Source organism: Sminthopsis crassicaudata, chromosome 1, assembly GCF_048593235.1.
Source record: "Sminthopsis crassicaudata isolate SCR6 chromosome 1, ASM4859323v1, whole genome shotgun sequence".
NCBI classification, from domain to species: Eukaryota; Metazoa; Chordata; class Mammalia; order Dasyuromorphia; family Dasyuridae; genus Sminthopsis; species Sminthopsis crassicaudata.
In genome coordinates, this window is record NC_133617.1 from 470,632,171 (window position 1) to 470,655,233 (window position 23,063).

Here is a 23,063-nt window from a genome sequence, read left to right on the forward strand (position 1 = left end):
CCTGGACTCCCCCAGACCAATGAGACAAAAGGTCAGGGGAAGGTGGGGGCTTCTGGTTAGGGTCTATGTAATTTTGTGTTTTGCAGTTTGCACTTCCCACTTCTCTACTGACACTTTGTCTGTTGGGAGTTGTCTTCTCTTGCAAGATCATAGTAAATTCTTTTTTGTTTTCTGTCTTGAGAGTCTCTGATTTTAATTTGGCTTGGGGTCATAGCTGTCTTACACAATCTCCAAATCAAGAAGCTAAGGTTTTATTATGCTGTTGGCAATGGGTTAATTTCCAAAAGGGAGTTTTAGGAATTAACAAGGGAAAGACTCCAGATAAATTCCCTAATAGAACTCACCATTAACAATGGGAAAATGCCATTAAGGCAGGTTTAAGTCCCAATGAACTATACCTATCACAATGCCACTTTTACCCAAAAACTGTCAAAAATATGCATTTCCCATGCATATTCCCATGGTGGTGTATATGAAGGACAGCTAGTAGCCCAGAGTGCAGATGCTGTGTTGTTTACAAGAGGTAAGAGCAAAGAAATTATTCACTCTGGGAGAGGAGGATGAGCTATTAGGGGCATTATGAGATTCACCAAAAAGTAGAAGTAGGACAAATTGGAGTCTTTTAAGAGTTGCCTAGTCTTGAGACTCCAGGTTTGGGAATATTTGCAAGTAAGAGGCCAAGACAAGTAGGGAGATTATAAAAAGTAAAAAATAAAGAAATTACTATTAAGACCAGTACAAGAAGTACATCCAGCATAAGTGAAATTGAAAAACAATATATAGGGGTTTTTATCGTAAGGGCCATTTCAGTAGTAAAAACAACCAACCACAAAACTTTTCATTTTATAATGAGAAAAAAACATGCTCAGTCCCTGGGGGAGGACTGTCTATGTTAATTGGGGGAGGGGAATTGATTTCACTGGGGATATATATTCAAAAGCAAAGATTAATTAGGATTCTCTATGAAGCATTATGCACCCTCAAAAAAAAGCATCTGTAAGGTCTAGAATGAAAACCATTGGTTGCTTCCTGGAATCTGAATAAGAACTAAGGATTGGGTCCTATGGGATAGATTAGTATAATAGCTTCCTTAACAGTTCTGAGGTCTTGAATCATGCTCTATTCTCTATTTGGCTTTTTGACTAGGAAGATGGGAATATTGCAGGGAGATTGACATGTTAGGAACTGTAATCCCTCCCAGGCTCAGACTTAATTGAATATTGTGCCAGTGGGGGAATACATTAAGATCTTGGAAGTAGAAAATGGCCAGACCCACATGGATGACCTGACTAGGGATTCCCTGATCTTAGACCAAGGAGTTCACTTCTTCTCAAATTTTGGGTGGACTATTGATGGGCCTGGTGATTAGAGTAAAAGCTGTTGCAGAATTTTAGGAGAGAGAAGTGGGTGCCCATTTTTACGATAAGATCCTAGCAAAGAAGCTCAGTTAGAAGGGAGGACAAGAAAGAAGTGTTTTAAATAAAAGGTCCTCAAGTTGACAGGGTAGAGGGAATATCTCCAAGCATTTCCTAAGTTTTCTTTCAATCACCATAATTTGGTGGTGTGAGGGATGAGTGCCCTAGAGAGCTGAGGCAGGACAGAAGAGGTGGCTCTCATATCAATAAGAAAACTAATGGTCTTACCTGCCACATCCATAATAACCCATGGTTCAGCCATGGTGATATAGAAAAAGGGAACCTGGCTAAGTCTTAGCTCCTGTCACTCCAAGTCCTTAGGAAACTAGAGAGGCAGATATTTGGAAGAGACAGCTCAACCTTCCTGAAAGCAGTCTCTTTTTCAGTGTCCTTCTTGGCCACATATAGGGGATGGGCCTGGGGGCCTTCTGAGTACATTCATAAGACCAACAGCCCTTATTATGGCACTGGAAGCACAAACCTTCACTGAAATTTTTGTGGGCAGGGCCCTTTTTGGCACTGAATTTGTTAATGGCTAAACTTTGAGTCTGTTCTTTGCTCTTTACCCTAGCTCTGCAGTCTTTTTCCTCTGCAGCCACTAGCTCCCTGTTGTTAAATACTCTGAAAGCCATTTCCAATTTGCTGGGAGCTATGGCTAACTTCTGTAGCTTCCTTCCAAATATTTGGTGTGGATTTCCCCTCTCAGGGGGAGTGGTATCCAAGTCAGTATATTTCATGAATGTCTCACCTACCCGGAAAGAGGGGAAGATTTTCTTCAGATAGGCCTAAGTAAGCCTTAAGCCTCCCATAGTTTTCCTTTTTCTCAATGCCCTTTTTCATGTCAAAGATAAGGCTTGTCAGCAAATGGTCTCTAATCTTGATGTGAGTTTTCCTTCTGATAGTCCCAATCAGGGTCAGAGACAGGGTATCTGCTAATTTGTAAGGCTTTGGCCAATTTGTCCCCAAATTTCTGGGTTGCATTTCTTTTCCTTTATTGTGCACAAAAGGAAATAATATTTTCCACATTATATCAAATTTTAGAGCTATAGCTTTAAAGCCCTCAGTGAAATTTGGTGAGGTCCTAGGAGTAACAGCCAAATTTTTATTTTGACCTGGCATAGAGAAGGGGACATAAACCTTAATAGTTCTCCTTTGACCATTTGTCATTTTTCTCAATGGCAAAGTTTCAAAGAAGCAGCTTTGATTCAGGAGAGTTGGGACAAGGGAAGGTCAGAGGTCCAATGCCTAGTATTCTTCATTAATGGAGTGATTATTCAACTCTCCATGCCTAGGGTGAGGAGTCTGGAGTCGGGAACTTGGTCTTTTTTTTCAGAGCCTTTTCCTACCTCTAGGAACCTTTCTGAAAAGGACGTGGAGTCCCCTTTGCCTTTCACAAAGATAGGAGACTCCAAATGCAGTATGAAAGAGGCTGCATGGTGCTGACCTTGAAACTGAATTTGGACACCTCAGGATCCATGGATCATCAGTCTTGGCTCTACCACTTTACATGTGGGATAGAAAGGTCCTTTGGCACTAAAGAGTCCAGCCAAATGACCTCTTTGCTGCTCCTCATCCATGACATTCCATCTTTGCACTGTTTTTGCATTGCCTGTTTCCCATTCCTGGAAAGCACTCCCCCTTCACCTATGCCTTTTGGACTTCCTTTCAAGACTCAGTTCTATTCTACTTTCAACCTGAGCTTTTTTTGAGTCTTTAGTTCCTTAAGTCTTCAAACTCTATATGTCTATTTCTGTATATGCCTATATTCATGTGCATGTTACCTCCTCTATTGAATACAAGCTCTTTTAGGGCAGGAACTGGTTTCATTTTTAACTTTGCTTGCTCAGAGGCTAGCATAGGACCTGGAAGGCACTAGGCACTTAATAAATATTTGTTGATTGACTGATCAAAAGACAAATTAACTCTACAATTCATTGTAAAACACTTTCTCTAACAATAACCTTGTGAGATAAGTGGTATAAGTATTCTTAACTCCATTTTAAATACAGGTTTAAACACTAAGTATAAACACAAGTTAAATGATTTGCCATATGGCTAGTAAGAAGTTTAAATTACTACCCCAAGTTTCATAGCATTAATGCTGCATTATCACTGTGGCAAAAGCAACTATTAGAAAGATGAAAAAAATTTCAAATTAAAAGAATTTTCAGAACATATTAATATTGATTTTAAACTCTGAATGCTTAAAAAATATAAATTACTCATCCTAAGTAAACCTGATCATAAACTCTTTTTTCCCCCCTGAAGTAATTGGGGTCAAATGATTTGTCCAGGGTCACACAGCTAGGAAGTGTTAAGTGTCTGAGACTAGATTTGAACTCAGGTCCTCCTGACTTCAGGGCTAATAACTCTATCCACTGTGCTATCTAGCTGCTATAATCACAAACAAAAGATTTAGAGCTGAAAAGGACTTTAAAGGCCATTCAGTTCAACTCATCCATTTTACAGATGGGGAAACAAATGCCCAGAAAAGTTAAACAAGTTGTACGCAATCATACAGAGAGTGACATGCTTCCATTGGGAAAATTTCTGTTAGACTATAATTGTGTTTTTGTTGACCTTTGCTCTCTGCCATTTTCCAAAGAGAAGAGCAAATATTTGGCTCCCATGACTTCAATAGACAAGAAATGTAGCAAACAGATAAGGACTGGCAAACTTTTTATTTAAGGGAAATAAAGATAATAATATCTATTGGCAAAGAATGCTATACTAAGATACAATAAGGCAAAAGAAAGGAAATACACAATACTGTAATTTTTTTTCACAACAAATTAAAGATGGCAAGTTGACTTTTTTAAGGCAGGTAATATTAAGTGCAAAAGTACATTCCCCCATGAGAAATTATGGGAGAATACCAGAAATAATGGGTCTCAATGTTAGGTACTCTGTTTCATTTACCAGAGGACCAAGAATCATAGACCAATTTTGCTGCAACTGTATCTTCTATTGCCATTCCTGGAATGGAAAAAAAAAAAAAAAAAATCTAATTAATCTTTGGCCAATTCTGTTTCCTCAAAAAAAAAAAAAAAAAAAAAAAAACCATGATCAACCAGGTCTTAATTTCTGAAGGCTAAGTGATTATTACTATTTCTGGCATTCCTGTTAACTAGACAAAATCAGAGGAAAAAAACCCTATACTGCCCATTAGCTAGGACTAAGATCTTGGAATAGAATTAAGATTGAGAAGTTCAGGAATGTCTGGCAGATTCCTGCAAAAAGTAGGTGAATATTTCATCTGATTTTCCTGGCAAAATCACATTTTATTAGCTACTGGATTTATTATATAGTATGAATTAGAAAATTTATTTCTCACTATGTCCATGTAGGAAGTGTCACTTACTTGAAATCCAACCTATTCTTTCCTAACCACACCAGTCCTATTTTTCTTCTCTGAATTCTTGGAGTACTCCTCTGTGTTATTCATATGGAATATTTTATCTGCTCCCTTATAATTATTTGAGTACATGTATTATCTTCCAAACTGGGAAAAAAGGTCCTTGAGGGCAGGGACCAAGTTGTTTTTTTTTTTTTTTTTTTTTAATGTCTTTCTGCTTTAAAGAAAAGAAGGTAACCAATGAATGTTTTTTTAGGGAAAGAACCAACCAATGGAAACAAGCCCTAACCCTGACAGTTTGTTGTATGCATTTTATCATGTTTGGCTTGGAGCAGTATCCATTAGCCAGACCCTGCAATATTTAAGCTGCATTTGTATGTCTCATAACAAATACTTATCTGGCAGAGGCAAAGAAAGAAGTTGGGTGAGGAAGTTATACTAACAACAGCAATAATAATAAAAGCCAACATTTTTATAGCATTTTAATTTTTGCAAAAAGTTTACATATGTTATCTCACTTGATCCTCACCACAATACTATAGTCATTATTATTCTCATTTTACAGATAAGGAAATTGAAGGCTTTCAAGACTTGTTCAGGATCATCTTGCCCAGGGCTGGATTCAAATCAAAGTCTCCCCTAATACTAAGTCTAGTATTCTATAAATAGATGTTGCTGATGGGCATTCTGTAGGCATTTTTATCCCTATTTTACAGATGAAGAACCTGAGACTTATAGAGATCAAGTAATTTGTTCTAAGGATATCTAGAAAGTAAGAGTGGAGCAAAGATCTGAACCCAGCTCAAATCCAGGCTTCTTTTCACTAAATGAAAATAGATCAGGACATAAAAATCTCATTGTTTATTTGGATCTGTTTTCTCTACTACTCAAAGGGCAATGTGGTCTTCTCCATAGGAACCTCCAGGATAGAGAAGTATTATCAAGATGGGAGGAGAGGAATTAGGGAAGGGGAGGGAAGGTGGAATTATGGTCAAAAAGCAAGAGGAGAGACCATTTTTTTACTATTTGCCCTTCATTGAGCTTCTGGAGGTTTTCAATAATAATAATAGTTAATATTTATGTAGTACTTAACTATGTACCAGGCACTCTGCTAAGCACTTTACCATTATCTCATTTTATCTTCACAACAACCCTTGCTATTATTATCCCCATTTTATAGATGAGAAAATGGAGGTATTTAACCAAGGTTAAATAACTTCCCCAGGTCATATAGCTCATAAGTATCTGAAGCTAGATGTATGCAAGTATAAATGCACGTTCATTTAAAATGAAAAGAATATGCCCTTCTGGGTCCCCCTAGTACATAAATCATGTAATTATATTACTTTTTTATTAATAAATACCATATATATTTCTAATAGTTAACTCCAGTTTCCAGAGGAGTTATTTCCTTTTCTACTACTAGGAAAACCACCATATTTTCTGGTTATACTTGTATTCAAAGGGTGATGACTCTTACCTAAAGATTTGAAAACTGTAGTTTTCTCACGGTGGGCTGGCTTCACTCCTTTTACCACTTCTCCCAGCTCTGCAAAGATTTCGGCCTATGACATAAACATACAGTGATGAAATTAGATCTACCTCAGTGGGAATAGCAGATTAAACCAGTATTTGGCTGTCCTCCCATGGCCATTGAGGAGAAAGAAAGGAAAGTGTCTTCAGTATCTGACAATAAGCTCTAAACGGTCCACAGCCACCTTTAAAGTTGTTGGAACAAACTGTTCTCATCTGCCTATTCTGCTAGGAAAAGTCTTCCCATGCTGCAGCACAAGACATCCCCCTAACTCACTGACAGGTTTGGAGGCTGCTGGCTACCTCAACCTGGGCTAGCCTGTCTGTCAAGATAGTTTACCAGGATGCAGCCCACTGAACATGCAACAGTGTTTTGGAGCTAATGGGGTCCCAGCAAAGATCTGGTCTTTTGTAGCTGGGTACCTCATAGGGAGAGCCATTAGCAACAGAGGTCCTGAATTACTGTTTACAATCAGGAAGCCAACCAGGAGGAGCACTGACAAGATTATCTTGGTTTTAGGTGGGCCTTTTGTTCTCAAGTAGGCTTTCTGTTATCCTTAAGTGGATCTTTATTGCAGAATTCCTAGTGAATTCCTTGCAGTGACAAAATTAACATGACTCCATAGTGACTGTATCCAATTAGAAAGCCAAGTTATGATATTGATGGGAGTGAATCCTGAAACTGTGTCCCCTTTAATCTGTAAAAGAAGGGTGATCGGGGTCTCAGGTTCTCCCCTGGGAAAATCATGCCTTTCCCAGACAATGTTCTTAGTAGGTCTCATTCAGTTAGAGATCTCGACCTGATAACCCTATTGAATGGCTCTAAACTTGTACATCTCCCTTCACTGTCTGAGCAAACTTCTCAGCATTCTTCTTGGTGCGATTCCACATCCTGACCTTTAACCAGAATGGCAAAGGAGAATTTTTTTTTGCCAATGATACAAATTCCAAGGAGGGTTAGAAAACAGTGCTTTCTGTAGAAGAAGCAGGCGACATGGTTGTCTAAATTATGGGAGAAAGGAAGAAACATCTATGGGATGCTTACTATGTGCCAAGTACTGGGCTAAGCTCTGGAGGTGCAGAAAAAGGGCAAAAATAACCTTCAAAAAGCTTATATTCTAATGAGTAAGGGCAACATACAAATCATATCTTTTTAACTGGAAATCTAAGCCCTGGGCATTGACAACATTGAAGGAATCAAGGAATCTCATTCAATTTACAATGCAAGGCTCAGACTGCTAATAAAAGACAACTCTGAACACCAAATCTCTGCAGAAGTCTGAAACAGGATTAGGCTTTGCCAGTGAAGCTCTCTTCTTGGCAAAACTACCTGCCAGGACTTTTGTTCACTGTGAAGATATTCTCTTCTCAGTGTTAACCTTTGTTATTTCCCTAACAGGACCTTTTTAGCCACTAAGAAGTCTATCTTCCTAGTGGCTGGCTTCTCAGTGTCAAGAATGAATCCCTTTTGCCATACAGACTTTTCAGGTTTGTGAATTCTTTTGCATTGGATCTGCGCCAACCAGAGGGGATTCCCCACCCCAGTTCTCATACATCTTCACTGTCACTCGCCTCATCAATATCAACTCCCAAGGTTATTTTTCTCCTACAAAATAACTTACTGTCATCCCACTCCTTTGCTTTAATTCCTTTTAGGGTTAGCCCTGACAATGGCTAATTCCTTTTAGAGTTAATCTGCCTACTAAGAGTCACAATAGCTAACTCCCCTTTGGAACTTAGATTGCCTGAAATAATAATAAAATCTTTACTTCTTGATTTGGAGATGGTCTACACCTACAAATACTTTTGAGACACTTTGCGACACTGGCCTGAAACCCCAATGTATTTTTAGGTTCAACCCCTGCTCCTACATTACTGGACTATACAGGAAGAGTCCTGAAACCTTAACATATTTTTGTGGGGGTTCAGCACTTCTACACTCTGGAAGTGGATACTCTAAGCTCAACAATAAAAGAAAGAATTTTACCTTAGATAATATAACATCTCCAGACTCCTTGAGGGCTGCTTCACGGGAATCTACATACAGCACACAATTCTTCATAACTACATCATCCAATTCTCTCCAGTCAGGTCTGCTGGCCCCAACAGCTAAATACCATACAAAACAAAACAACAATAAGAAAACCCATCAAAAATAGTAAAGCAGAACTCTTGGTGAGACTCCTAACTCCAGAAACACATTAAATGGAATTTAACAGCCCTAAGAGCACAGAGGTTGTGAAAAAGCAATAACATGAACTTGGATGGAGAAAAAAAATACATCTTTAATTTTCACTAACCTATAACTGATGTTTAGCCTTTCTTTCAAATATGACTGTAGGTACCTCACATTATTCTGGGAAGGGGTTTATGGACTTCACCAGACTACCAAAAGGGTCTTATATATCGTAGTTAATAAGACATGGTTTAACAAAAGAGATTAAGAATCCATACACTAAATTAAATCCTGGTTTGGAACCTAACTTCAATAAGTCATCACTTTATATGCTTGAATCTTTATGTTCTTGAATAAATAACCCCTCATCTGACTTCTCTATCCTAGGCCCTTTGCCTTCAACTAACTTTAAAGATTTGCTTGGACTTTTCTTTCAAGGCTTTCCTAGGCTATTGCTGCAATGTCTTAATCTTACTTGTAGCATTTGGAGTCAAAAGTTAGTTCCTATATGCAATACATTACATTTTTGATACCTTATCTTCTAAACCTTAGTAACTCAATAAACTACATGGTGAGGAGTATTTATGCTACTTGTCAACCCCAATCCCTTCCATCCCTTCCCTAGTCCAGAAGCTATTCTGGACTCTATTTATATCCTGTTTAAAAAGTTAACTATCTCAGCCAGTTTGCCTACCATTGATGTGGGCTCCTGGCTTCACCCATTCTCCAAATAAAATGGGTTCTGTTGCCATGGTGACAGTAATGATCACATCTGCTCCTGTTACTGCCTCCTGGACAGATGAGCAGACTCGTACATCTCCCTTCACTGTCTGAGCAAACTTCTCAGCATTCTTCTTGGTGCGATTCCACATCCTGACCTTTAACCAGAATGGCAAAGGAGAATTATTTTTTTGCCAATGATGCAAATTCCAAGGAGGGTTAGAATACAGTGCTTTCTGTAGAAGAAGCAGGCGACATGGTTGTCTAAATTATGGGAGAAAGGAAGAAACATCTATGGGATGCTTACTATGTGCCAAGTACTGGGCTAAGCTCTGGAGGTGCAGAAAAAGGGCAAAAATAGCCTTCAAAAAGCTTATATTCTAATGAGTAAGGGCAACATACAAATCATATCAGAGTTCAAATATAAACTCAGACACTTGTGAGGTGACCCCAGGCAAATTTAAATAACTCGAAAACCTCTGTTTGCTCCTGTTTCCTGTGGGAACAAATGAAATAATAGTAGTAAAGCCTGATACAGAGTAAGCAGTACTGCTATAATTATTATTATATGCAAGATAATTACAGAGTGGATGGAATTACTTTGTAAGGCAATTAGGTATTTGATAAAGGGAATAGTCTAGGGCAAAAAAATGGTATAATTCCACTGGATCAGGAGTCAGGAAGACCTGAATTCAAATCTTGCCTCAGCTACTTTCTGGTTATTCTGTCTCTGAGCAAGTCATCGTCTCTTTCAACTTCATTTTCCCTCTTACATTAAAAGAGGAAAGCACTTATTTTACAAGGTTGTAGTAAGGATCAAATGTAATATGTAAAATGTTTTGAAAAATTTAAAGTGCTATATAAATGCTAGAGCAGCTAGCACTGTGCCACACACATGGGATAGAATACCATGTTTGGAATCAGGAATGTCTGAGTTCAAATCTGGCTTCAGATTCTTACTGGGTAATCACTTAACCCTACTTGCCTCAGTTTCCTCATCTGCAAAATGAGCTAGAGAAGGAAATGGCAAATCACTCCAGTATCTGCCAAGAAAACCCTAACTGGAGTCACGAAGAGTTGGACACAACTAAAAAGCGACCGAAAAACAAAATACAAATGATATTATTATTCTTATTTTTTATTTTAAAAAGATGTCCTTTCTGCTATATCAAAAGGGTTCAGAAACTTAACATTTCTAGTCTGTGATTTAGCATTTCATATAATCTATTTTGAATTTTTTCTCTCCAGACAGATTATATTGGTTTTGCTAGAGAGGAGACAATGTTTTGTAATCTTCTTGGGTCATCAGCACAGATCTAGACACATGGGCTAATCAATAAAGGAACTGCACAGCACAACTTATAAAAGAGTTGTAGGGAGTATAGAGGTCACATAGTTAGCTCATTTAGGATGTAGTTGAGGATGGAGTATCTTGATAACTTACAGCATTCCATGCAATGTTTTGTACCCAGGGCCAGGATGGAATAGTGGCAAACATACAGAATAAGATCTTACCTGGTCCTCTTCCACAGCTTCCAATGTCTTCCCTTTCTTCCCTTCCCTTCCTCCCCGCACCCCTTCATACCTGGATGTAAGTTTGTATCTATTTAAACATGTGTATGTGTGCACATATATGTAAGTCTCTTCTGACAGAACATAAGACACTGAAGTCATGGTCTGTATCTTTTTTTTTTTTTTGTCTTTGTTTTACTAATGCCTATCTGTACAGCGATACCTGATACTTACTAAATACTTGATAAATGCTTATTGATTGAGTGGTAGCAGGTAAAAGGAGGCCTAGGAAAGGAACTGAAATGGAAGCAGCAACACAAGCAAGGATCAGGAGTTGAGACTTTGGGGTTTGGGAGGTTTTAGTGTTTAGGATTGAGTATTATTAGTGAATCACACTAAAATATATGAAGTCAGAAAAATGGAACCAATTTGTAACTCAATCAAGGGAAGCAGCTGATGAGGTCTCATGTGATCTACTAGCCAGAAGGATGCTATACTCAGTATCCCTCAAGATTATCAGTGATTGGATCCCCTTTTTGGTTTCCCAGTAGACTGTTGCACGTAACAATAATAAGTATGGAAGCCAAAATCCAGGCAAGATAGACAACTTATTGTGTATTATTAATACACATACTTTAAAGACTAGCTATGGGATCTCCATGAACCTAGTGAGAAAAAAACCTGAAAAAATAGAGATGAACTGAATTTTTGGAAATCAGTCACATGGCCTCATTTTTTAAACTCTAGGCCAGACTCTCTTAACTTGGGATTCCATAAGCTTGTTTTGCTAGGCAACTAGGTAGCACAGTGCAGGGCTTCTTAAACTTTTTCCACTTATCCCTTTTTGTCCAAGAAATTTTTACATGATCCTGGATACATAGGTATATAAAATACAAATAGAACATTTACTGATAATAAATCACAATTTTGCAAAATCCACACTCAGTTACAAGACATTATATAGGGTGGCAAGTCAGTTTAAGAAGCTGGGACATAGTGGAGAGTGCTGGATCTTAGAAGGGAGGAAAGGTAAGGAAGACTTGAGTTCAAAAGCAGCCTCAAACACTATTATCTCATCTATAAAACGGGATACTCAATAAGATGGATGTGAAGATGAAATAATGTTTGTAATGTATTATGCAAACCTTGAAGCATTATATAAATTGTAGCTCCTCTTGTTATTATTTTAAAAATATTCTGATAAATATATTTCAATGGCTCCACTGTAGTCCTATATACTTAATGTCCCAGGGATCCATGAGATAAAAATGTTAGGAAACACTGAAGTAGATTTCTTTTAACACTTTAAAATATCCATGAGGAGTTCATAAGTATGGGTATCCCATTACCAAAACAGATCACAACCTTGCAGTATATAATGTGTCCCAAAAATCTGAGTGCAGTTTTAAGCTTTCATAACTTAATTAATATACTTGGAACATTTTGTATTATCTACTGATTCTAGATGTTTCCATGTAATTCACTGATTTAATCATGTTTGGGAGGTAATATGTATATATTGTTTATATCAATATGTTATATACTATATGAAATATTATATAATTATATATAGTATATAACATTATATTATATAATTAGCACATATTATTTATTATATACTTATATGCTATATAATTAATATATATCATATAGGATGCATACTACATACTATACTATATATTGATATAGTTATATAAATTATTATTGCATATACATCTATATAAAGGAGACAATCAAATACAGTAAAGAACATATCAGATTTGGGTCAGGAGACTGGGATTTGTATCCTGTCTCTGAAATTAACTAGCCTTGTAGCCAAGGACAAGTCACTTAATCTCTCTCAAGATTCAGTTTCTTCATCTGAGAAACAGGAGCATAATATTTATATTTCCATTCTTCCAGTGTGGGGAGGAAAAATGCTTTGGAAAACTGAGTATTATATAAAAAGTGAGTAATAATTATCACTGCTTCTGACAGATGTAATCACATTCTTTTCTTTACTTTTTTCTGCCTTACCTCCTTAAAAGAGAATTGCTCTGTGAAGATTTCATAATGACTGTAGGCCTGGACACCAGCACCAAGTATGCACAAAATTTCACTTGAAGGGGGTTTCAAAAACTGTTGGAAAAAATGGAATAGTAGACAATTAAAAGTCAATTTCACAAAGACTATTTCTCTATAGGATATGAGAAAGAAAAGAGCCATTCAGGATGCAAATCAGGTGATGTAATGATACTTATCCTTATTTGCCCATATATTCAAGAAATCTGGAATAAATTGTGTCTCACTTTTCCTATCTGAATAGTGGGCATGCTAACGTAATCATCATGCTCAAAACATATACTTTAATAAAACCCATAACAGCTTATATAAACAATACAATTCCTATCAACCAGGGGTCTCAATTCTTTCCTCTGCCCTCTATGGGCTTGTTAGAATGCCAGTCATCATGGCTTCTGAGGTCTGTTCAGTTCTAGATCTATGATTCTATTATAGCAGAACTGGGTGACTGTCTTTGATCCGATGAAGTAGAGGATTAGGAACACTTCCAAGTATCAGGGTGTGTGAGAGTTTGTCAATGAACAAAATAAAAAATGTACTGATATACACCATTGTCTTAGGTAGAGAACCTTTGGGGTTCCTTTCCATGGTTGTTATAAACCCAATAGAGAGATAAATTCTGAGTTTTCTACCACCTCTCTCCCAAAGCAAAATTATCAAACTCAAAAAAGATGGGGGAAAACATTTAAAGAAATAAAGGAGAAGTTTCCTGTGGATTGAAATCTGCATTGAAAAAAATAGAAATATTATATAATGGAAAATATCTATTCTTGCAACAAGATTGGTCAAATACTAGTGCAAATATTTTAGGTTGTCTCCTATCTTAACCTTGAAAAATTCTCAGAACAGTCCCCTGATTATTCAAAACTAAAGTGAGTTTATATGTAATTAATAACAAGTTCTCCAAGGTAAAAGCCATGGTTACCTCATTTCATATACAATTACAATAATCCCTCACTTCCTTTCCCCATGGGCCCAGAGCCAAATGCAAATTTAACACATTCACAAAATATATACTTCTTTTCTCTCATTGATTCTCCAAGTTTCTTGGAGGTTTAAGTCATTTATTTCTCCCTTCCCCCATATTTCTCATGTCACCCCCATCTTGCATGTCTCCACTGGACCAGAAAGATTCTAGTCTTCAGTGTTTCCAGCAAGTATTCAAAGATTCTTCATTTCTCCTTCTCTCTTTTAAAGTGATGCCCTTTTTCTAATACCCTTTCTCCTTACACATTGTTTGGGAAACACTATTGTCCTTCTTGGCTCTGATTGGTTTAAAATTTCACTTTTTTCCTTTATTCTTTCTTCCCTAGCTGCCTTGCTCAATCTTATATTAGCAAGCTAATTCATTTAACTCGGTGATAAAAACCTTTTTCCCACCACACACAGCTTGACTATAAAACTTGTCATTAGAAGCAAGTCTTACCTTGGTGGCGATGGCGGACACAGCAGCTGTCCTCTTTGCAGTGATTACACTTCCATCCATGACCTTAAGGAAAAAATTGACAAGTAAAATGAGTACACTCAGAAAAGATACTTTGAGCATCAAAGAACAATTAAGAGACCTCCATCTCTTAGGACCTAGCCTTTGTCATGCTTCCATTCAATTAGGCAAACAATAAATACCTACATGTACAAGACACTAGGGATACAAAGCCAAAAAAGGACACAATACCTGTCCTCAAAAAGCTTAAAACTTGGGGCAACTAGGTGGCGCAGTGGATAGAGCACCAACCTTGAATTCAGGAGGACCAGAGTTCAAATTTGGTCTCAGACACTTAATACTTCCTAGCTGTGTGACCCTGGGCAAGTCACTTAACCCCAGCCTCAGGGGGGGGGGGGAGTTTAAAACTTACCATGTAGATACAACATGAACCCAGAGAAGCAAAAAAGATAATTTGAGAGGGGAAAAAACAAGTAACAATTGGGGAATTAATTGGCATTTAAGTCATATCTTGAAATAATTTCTGATTTTTAACAGTTGGAGAGGGAGAGGGAGGAATATATCCCTTGAGTATCTATTTGGAGAAGCAATGAATAGCCCAGTTCAAATGAATGGGAGAATATGCAAGAGGAATAATATAAAATAAATTTGGATATGGAAGAGAGCCAGATTCTAGAGAGCTTTAGAAGTAAATATGAACAATTATATTTTATTCCAGAGGCAATGGGGAATCACTGAAGATTTCTAAGCCAGAGAACATTGTCAGATATTTGGGGAATATTTTAAGAATATTAATATAGTGACTGTGTATGGAATGGATCTGAATAAGGAGAAGCAGGATACAGAGATACCAGTTAACAAAACAAAAAGAGGTTGTATGGACTTGGACCTGTCCTCCCTTTGAGTGAAATAATTGGAACATAAAAGATGAGACACTTTGGAAGTAGAATTCAAAACATATCTAATCCAATACTTGATCTTCTACCCCTAACTTCTTCCAAGTAAGAGGAGCCTAACCTGAAATTTAAGGGAGTGAAGGGCATGTAAATTGCTAAATTAAATGTATTTAATGAAATCTCAAAAATGACTCATGAAATCATCATATAAAAGGAAACTGGAAGAGCCAAAGCGTTAGGGGTCCCCTTTTGTGGCTTCCTCATTTTCAAATAAGACAACCTACCTGCCCTATTTGAAATGAAAGACTATCTCCCAAAAAAGTAAATTCTGGGTTCCTGAATTAGCAAGAATCACTCATATTAAGAGAGCATCTCAGAGAGGCATCAGTTACACAGTCTCATAGGAATACAGTCTGTTACTGATGTAGCTGTCTTTTAGTTACATCTGCAGATTTGCTGATTTTTTGTTTGTTTTTTACATACGTCCTTAGGAAAACACATACACACAATTATGCCTGCATTAGACAGTCACTGTTGTACTCAGGCACAGGCAGATAGAGCAGATACATAGTTACAACTGCATCATCAGACACTCAGTGCTGGTTTTCATTCACACCCTCTAAGCTCGGGTCCCAGGCTATCCAACAAGAAGTTTCCCAAAGGTTTCCTGGTCCCCCTGGCTTTCTCTTCCAGAGGAGCAGTACATACCAAGAGCAAAGAGCCATTGCTGGGTTCAAAAAGCAGCACTGTGGCCTGATGTGAGGGAACTGTCGAAGTGGGGCTCACGCCCTCATAGAAGGTTACTAGCTTGGTGGTCAGCGCATCTTCATTAGAGCTGTAGGCAGGCATGACACCCAGGAAACTACAAGATGAGACCAGAGAGCAATTTAAATCTGCAAAGGCATTGCCATCCCTTCCGCCTTCCCACAAGGGAATCTCTCCTCTCCTCACTTTCAGCTGCCGATTCTCTTCTTCCCTGGCATCCTTACTTTTTGGGTCCCGATCCTGCCCATTTCTTGCTGGTATCGGAAGACCTGCATTTTTAAATCCCACCCCCGTCGCTACCTTCCAGTGTGACCTAACCTACCTGGGTTTCAGTATCCTCGTCTGCAAAGTGGACTCGATGGTCTCTGAGATCTGTTTTAGATCCTGTGCACTTTTCTGCCTTTTCCCTTTACCCCCCCCCGTGTCCCACTCTAGTTTCCTCATCTTTTCCTTGGTTTCTTTAGTCTCTCCCGTTCTCCCCTTCGACCCCCCGGCCCCATGCTTTCTTTCTCCCCTTCTCCCTCACCCTTGGTGTTTGGCCACGGGGACAACGGTGCGCACTGGCTGCACGACTCCTCCCTCGGGGCCGCTGGAAAAGTTGGCCAGGGCCTTCTCCAGGGGCGGTAGCAGGAGGCTGGAGCTACTCAGGTAGCGCTCCACTTCCGCAGCGCTCAGGAAAGCCGGTCTCCCGCTCATGCTGTCCACTGTCCGCCAACGGTTGTCTGCCTCCCGATTTCTACAGCCGGCTTTCGGCAGCCTGCTCGAGGACTTCTCCAAGACCCGCTCTGCTGTTTAGCTACTGCGAGCAGCTGCTGCCCCGACAATCTCTATATAGAGTCTGGCGGCTCAGCAGAGACGCCTACTGGCTGCAGCTCTGCCCTGGGGGCCCTCAGAGCTGACCCAACTCCCGCCCCTCCACCACCTCCCCAATGCACACTCTGGCTGGGCAGCGTCGGGAGTGACTACTAACAGGTCCAGACTGCGCTTTTGACAGCTTCGGAAATAAGGTCCTTGGGTCCAAGTCTTAAACACTATAATTAGCATCATCCATGTTCTTTGAAAGGCATATTTGCAAAGCGTTTCTGCCATCATTTCTTCCCATCTCTTATCTCCCTCCAAGTGGGAAAAATGAAGGGTGGGGAGGAGACCTGGGGCAGGGGTAGGGGAGACTGAGAGATGCTGATGATTGCTGACTAGACGCTTCCAAATCTTAATTAGTACCTACCGATAGGATGAAAGGAGGCAGAGTGCCATTTAAAGACATTTTGTTTTCTGTTCAGTCCCCTGGGGCTCCAGAGACTCCTATCCAAGTCTGGCCAGATCACAGACCTGAAAATTGCTTTCAAAATTTCTCCCAGGGTGACCACTACCTTTAATAACAAAACACAGTCCTTGACTGCCTTTTAGATATTGATTCAAGGGGTCTGAGATTATCCACGAATCCACGAGTCGATTCTCAGGACAACACCATTTAGAATATGTATATTTATAACTACTTCTTTGGTGTCTATAATGATCCCCCTTTTCTACTTTCTACAGTTGGAACTCTCAATATTAAAATACCTTTCCTTCCATCCTATTTTCTAGCAATAAGTGAGAAGAAATTGGTTTTCCACTTAGGAACAAAAGAAAAATGGCACTTGAATGATATCTATAAAGCAATAGATGACATTGGTTAAGGAAGTCACAAGCTTGTTCCCTGAATTCCTTTTTTTTTTTTTTTTTTTTTTTTTTTGCTGAGGCAATTGGGATTAAATGACTTGCCCAGAGTCACACAGCTAGGAAGTGTTAAGTGTCTGAGGTCACATTTGAACTCAGGTCCTCCTGACTTCAGGGATGGTGCTCTAACCACTGTGCCACCTAGCTGTCCCAGTTCCCCAAATTCTTAACTGTGGACCTAAGCAGGCATCCACTTTAAACTAAAGCAGGGTTAGTTAAGGACAAATATAATCAATAATCTATCAACAAATGTTAATTGAGAGTGGATCAGATGCCAAGGGGAGGGGAAGGTAAGGAAAATACTAAGAGGTATAAGAATACCCTGCCTTTAAGGAGCTCACAAATTAGTTGAGGAGCTATGACATCTACTTCAGAAATGCAGTAAATTAATGCTAAATATTAAAACAACAGATTGTAAATCATTTTGAAGTTCATAGGACAAATTTTTTGTGACCTGGAGTAGTCAGGGAGGCATGATGTAAATTGGGTCTAAAAGAATGGATAAAATGTTGGTAATCAAAGAAAAGATGAAAGGGCCTTCTCAACTTTAGGAAAGTGTAGAAGTGAGAAAACACAAAAATATGTCCAAGGAATAGTGAAAAGACTATTTAACTCTAGCAGAGGGTTCATGTAAGGGAATGGGAGCGAGATAAGATAGAAAAGTCAAATTAAGCCAATGAAGGAATTATAATCTTTTTTTTGTTGTTGTCCATGGAGAAATATTGAAGGCCTTGAGTAGAAAAATCATATGATTCTTGATATTTTAGAAAGATTAATTTAGTGCCACAGTGAATAGATTGGAGGGACAAAACTGGAGTTAGGGAGGCTACTATGTTTAAGATGATGGGGATGAGACTAAATCTGTGATTTCATTGGCATGGGATCTCCCTAGATGAGGAAACTCCCTCTGTCAATTTGAATCAATACCTTAATTTGCAATTTATAATCTTAGAAAGGTGCCTAGGGGAACTTCGTGATTAGATGTCTTACAGCCAATATATGTTAGAGAAGAAGGACCTGAAACCACATCTTTCTGGTTCCAAGGCCAATTTTCTCTCTATACATCAGGCAATGCTGCTTCTACTATGATAAGACTTGGAATAAAGACTTGAAAATGAAAAGAAACAAATTATAGGAGATCTTGCAAAGGCAGAAACAATAGACTTTGGTGATTCACTGGATGTGGGAAATGAAGAGTTCAATGAAAAGTGACTGAAAGTGAAATACTAGGACTAATTGAAAACTCGGGGTGGGGGGAACTAGTTTGGGACAGAGAAGGTTCAGTTTTAAACATTTTGGACATAAGATGACAGTCAGACATCAAAGTAAATAAGTCTGATGACATTTTGGAATGGAGTTCAGAATAGAGGTCAGCATAGGAAATATAGACATGAAAATCAGGTACATCAAGATGATAGTTGAAACCATGGCAATCAATATCTAAGGAAGATAATGTAGACAGAGAAGTAGACTTGAGGTATTTTTCATATTTAATAAGTAAACAAAAAACCAATAAAGGAGACTAAAAGGAAGAGTTATAAGGAGAACAAGGACAATAACTCCAAAGTCAACATAGTTAGAATTTCAAGAATAGTCTAAAATGCTAATAAGGAAAGGAAAAAGAAAATGTTGACTAAGTTGATTGAAGATTAACAGGAAAAAGCACATGCTCAGATTGCCTCTTGTTAAATAAAAATACCCGATGACATGATGGTATACTTAGAGAACCCCAAAGACTCTGCTAAAAAGCTATTAGAAATAATTCAGAATTTTAGCAAAGTCGCAGGATACAAAATAAATCCACATAAATCCTCAGCATTTTTATACATTACCAACACAATCCAACAGCAAGAGATACAAAGAGAAATTCCATTCAAAATAACAGTCGATAGTATAAAATATTTGGGAATCCATCTACCAAAGGAGAGTCAGGAATTATATGAGCAAAATTACAAAACACTTGCCACAAAAATAAAGTCAGATTTAAATAATTGGAAAGACATTCAGTGTTCTTGGATAGGCCGAGCGAATATAATAAAGATGACAATACTCCCCAAACTAATCTATTTATTTAGTGCTATACCAATCAGACTCTCAAGAAACTATTTTAATGACCTAGAAAAAATAACAACAAAATTCATATGGAAGAATAAAAGGTCAAGAATTGCAAGGGAACTAATGAAAAAAAAGTCAGAGGAAGGTGGTCTAAGTGTACCTGATTTAAAGCTATATTATAAAGCAACAGTCACCAAAACCATTTGGTATTGGCTAAGAAATAGACTAGTTGATCAGTGGCATAGGTTAGGTTCACAGGGCAAAATAGTGAATAAAAATAGCAATCTAATCTTTGACAAACCCAAAGATCCCAAATTTTGGGATAAGAATTCATTATTTGACAAAAACTGCTGGGAAAACTGGAAATTAGTATGGCAGAAACTAGGCATGACCCACATTTAACACCACATACTAAGATTAGATCAAAATGGGTCCAAGATTTAGGCATAAAGAACAAAATCATAAATAAATTGGAGGAACATGGGATGGTTTACCTCTCAGACTTGTGGAGGAGGAAGGAGTTTGTGTCCAAGGGAGAACTAGAGACCATTATTGATCACAAAATAGAACATTTTGATTACACCAAATTAAAAAGTTTCTGCACAAACAAAACTAATGCAAACAAGATTAGAAGGGAAGTAACAAATTGGGAAAAAATTTTTACAGTTAAAGGTTCTGATAAAGGCCTCATCTCCAAAATATACAGAGAATTGACTTTAATTTATAAGAAATCAAGCCATTCTCCAATTGATAAATGGTCAAAGGATATGAACAGACAATTTTCAGATGATGAAATTAAAACTATTTCCACTCATATGAAAGAGTGTTCCAAATCACTATTGATCAGAGAAATGCAAATTAAGACAACTCTGAGGTATCATTACACACCTGTCAGATTGGCTAAGATGACAGGAACAAATAACGATGAATGTTGGAGGGGCTGTGGGAAAACTGGGACACTGATGCATTGTTGGTGGAGTTGTGAAAGAATCCAACCATTCTGGAGAGCAATCTGGAATTATGCCCAAAAAGTTATCAAAATGTGTATACCCTTTGATCCAGCCATACTACTACTGGGCTTATACCCCAAGGAACTACTAAAGAAGGGAAAGGGACCTGTATGTGCCAAAATGTTTGTGGCAGCCCTTTTCATAGTGGCTAGAAGCTGGAAGATGAATGGATGTCCATCAATTGGAGAATGGTTGGGTAAACTATGGTATATGAATGTTATGGAATATTATTGTTCTATAAGAAATGACCAACAGGAGGAATACAGAGAGGCTTGGAGAGACTTACATCAACTGATGCTGAGTGAAACGAACAGAACCAGAAGATCATTATACACTTCAACAATGATACTGTACGAGGATGTATGCTGATGGAAGTGGATTTCTTCAACATAGAGGAGAGCTAATCCAATTCCAATTGATTAATGATGGACAGAACCAGCTACATCCAGAAAAGGAACACTGGGAAATGAATGTAAACTGTTATTTTTACCTTCTGAATCCAATTCTTCCTGTGCAACAAAAAATTCGGTTCTACACACATATATTGTATCTAGAATATACTGTAATATATTTAACATATATAAGACTGCTTGCCATCTGGGGGAGGGGGTTGGGGGAGGAAGGGAAAAAATCTGAATAGAAGTAAGTGCAAGGGATAATGTTGTAAAAAATTACCCATGCATATGTACTGTCAAAAAATGTTATAATTATAAAATAAAATAAAAATTAAAAAATAAATAAATAAAAATACCCCTGTGAACTGTTAAAATGGAAGAAACCCCAGGTCTAAAAAGAGGAACCTGGAATTAGTTGGAGTCCAATTCTAGTTTATAAATGAATTTTTGCATAAGTACATTTATTATCAGAAAAGGAGCTTGAAGCTGGAACAGCAAAACTGTCCACATCTATTCAAAGGGGAGTGGTAAACAAAGAAAGGCAGGGAATTAGGGAGAAAGATGGAAACTGGACAGCTCATAGAAACAAATGAGGCAGAGAACCCCATTTTCAAGAGAAGGGATAAGTGAGGAATTTCAGGTGTCCCAGTTGTGGTCCTTTGATACACAAATCAGAATATATTCTTGGCTATAATCAGTCCTAACAATTCCTGGCTTGAGCACAAACAAGAGGATGTCTCCAAAAAGCATTAAACAGAATGTGTCGTGAGTCTTATAACCAATAGTTAGGAAAGTGTCTGAAGATAAGGATGTCTCTTGAAGATCCACAAACCACCAAATATCTAAAGGGCTGCTTAATTGGCTTCAGTTACCGATTTTCATACATCCAAGCTGGGTTTATTCTTGGTCACTGCAAAGGATTATTGGTATATCAGGCAGCCCTGTATCTTAGTTAATAAAGCCAGTCCTCACACAGCTCTTCTAAATAGTTGAGGAAGTCAAGCAAATCAAGGTAGTTAGCATATCCATTTTCACACTCTGATAGCATCTGCCCACATGTCTTGGAGAGAGACTGTGGAGTTCATGTAGACATTCAGTAACTGGTTCCTGTCTGCTAACCATGCGATTAGGAAAAACAGATTCAGCTGAATCATTGGATGTGAGTCTTCAAAAGAAAGGTCTTAGTTACCTCATTCTACTCATTCTCTTTGGCTGTTCTTTGATTCCTGTATTGATGTCATCCAGTGAGAAATGGTGCTGGAAGGGGAAGAACTTTGGTACCTCCCCATCCATGTTAGTATGTGTCCTATGAAATGGATATCTAACCATTCCTTTGGCATGTGCTCTTACATTATAGGTAAAGAAAATTATAAACTCCAATCTCATGAATTCACAATGTCAGGAGAGTCAGCTTTCAAAATAAAACTTAGAAAAGATATTTAGGATCTCCTCAAAAAGTAGGACCTTTTCTAGAAAAGTATATTGTGGAAATAAGTTAGTATAGAACAACTATTTATTTTCCTCCACCACAGAAAATGCTTAAAACTATTGGAAAATGACTCATTGAAGGGTGACTCAAAAATATAAATTAACAAATGCAGAAAAATATAAACTTCATGCCTATTATACACATTATACTGTCTTGAAAGTAAGGACAATTGGTCTCAGACACTTAACACTTCCTAGCTGTGTGGGCAAGTCACTTAACCCTAGACTTAAAAAAAAAAAAAAAAAGAAAGAAAAGAAAAGAAAAAAAAAAAAGAAAGTAAAGACAATTATATAAGACTGCTGAATATTTATTTATGATATTTTGCATTCATTTCAATCTTGTATTATCTAAGCAACTCATGAGGTCCAAATTTCTTGGTTAGAGCATAGCTTCTTTTCAGTCTTTTGGACAGCATTGTCCTATCTCCTCCTTTTCCTTCTAAGTATTAGTTAGTGTTTTATAACATCTCTCAATGAGCAGTCAGTACCCACCTAAAAATCATTTACCCTTTAAGAGCT

At 37.9% G+C, this 23,063-nt stretch overlaps 1 protein-coding gene across 2 annotated transcripts; it reads right to left on the reverse strand.

The window, feature by feature from the left end:
* Positions 1-4,077: 4,077 nt before the first annotated feature.
* On the reverse strand, positions 4,078-16,721 carry CRYM (crystallin mu). 2 transcript variants are annotated; one of them, XM_074280990.1, is made up of 8 exons: positions 16,404-16,721; positions 15,821-15,974; positions 14,199-14,261; positions 12,728-12,829; positions 9,174-9,357; positions 8,291-8,412; positions 6,251-6,335; positions 4,078-4,391 (listed from the first exon to the last, which is right to left on the reverse strand). In XM_074280990.1, exons 1-8 carry the CDS (start codon positions 16,571-16,573, stop codon positions 4,327-4,329), a joined length of 945 nt encoding a protein of 314 aa, XP_074137091.1. In that variant the 5' UTR covers positions 16,574-16,721; the 3' UTR covers positions 4,078-4,326. The 2 variants fall into 2 exon arrangements, with proteins under 2 accessions (XP_074137091.1, XP_074137090.1); XM_074280989.1 differs by having other exon boundaries at positions 12,728-12,879; positions 14,153-14,261; positions 16,404-16,720.
* Between the last annotated feature and the right edge of the window lie 6,342 nt (positions 16,722-23,063).

What these genes read in the sequence shown, in the direction of transcription:
- CRYM (XM_074280989.1), bottom strand. Translation starts at nt 16,573, where the DNA reads ATGAGCGGGAGACCGGCTTTCCTGAGCGCTGCGGAAGTGGAGCGCTAC. An exon ending in GAGATGTTATATTATCTAAG is followed by an intron (nt 6,336 to 8,290) that starts GTAAAATTCTTT and finishes TTTATGTCATAG; the next exon opens with GCCGAAATCTTTGCAGAGCT. An exon ending in TACAGTTTTCAAATCTTTAG is followed by an intron (nt 4,392 to 6,250) that starts GTAAGAGTCATC and finishes TTTCCATTCCAG; the next exon opens with GAATGGCAATAGAAGATACA.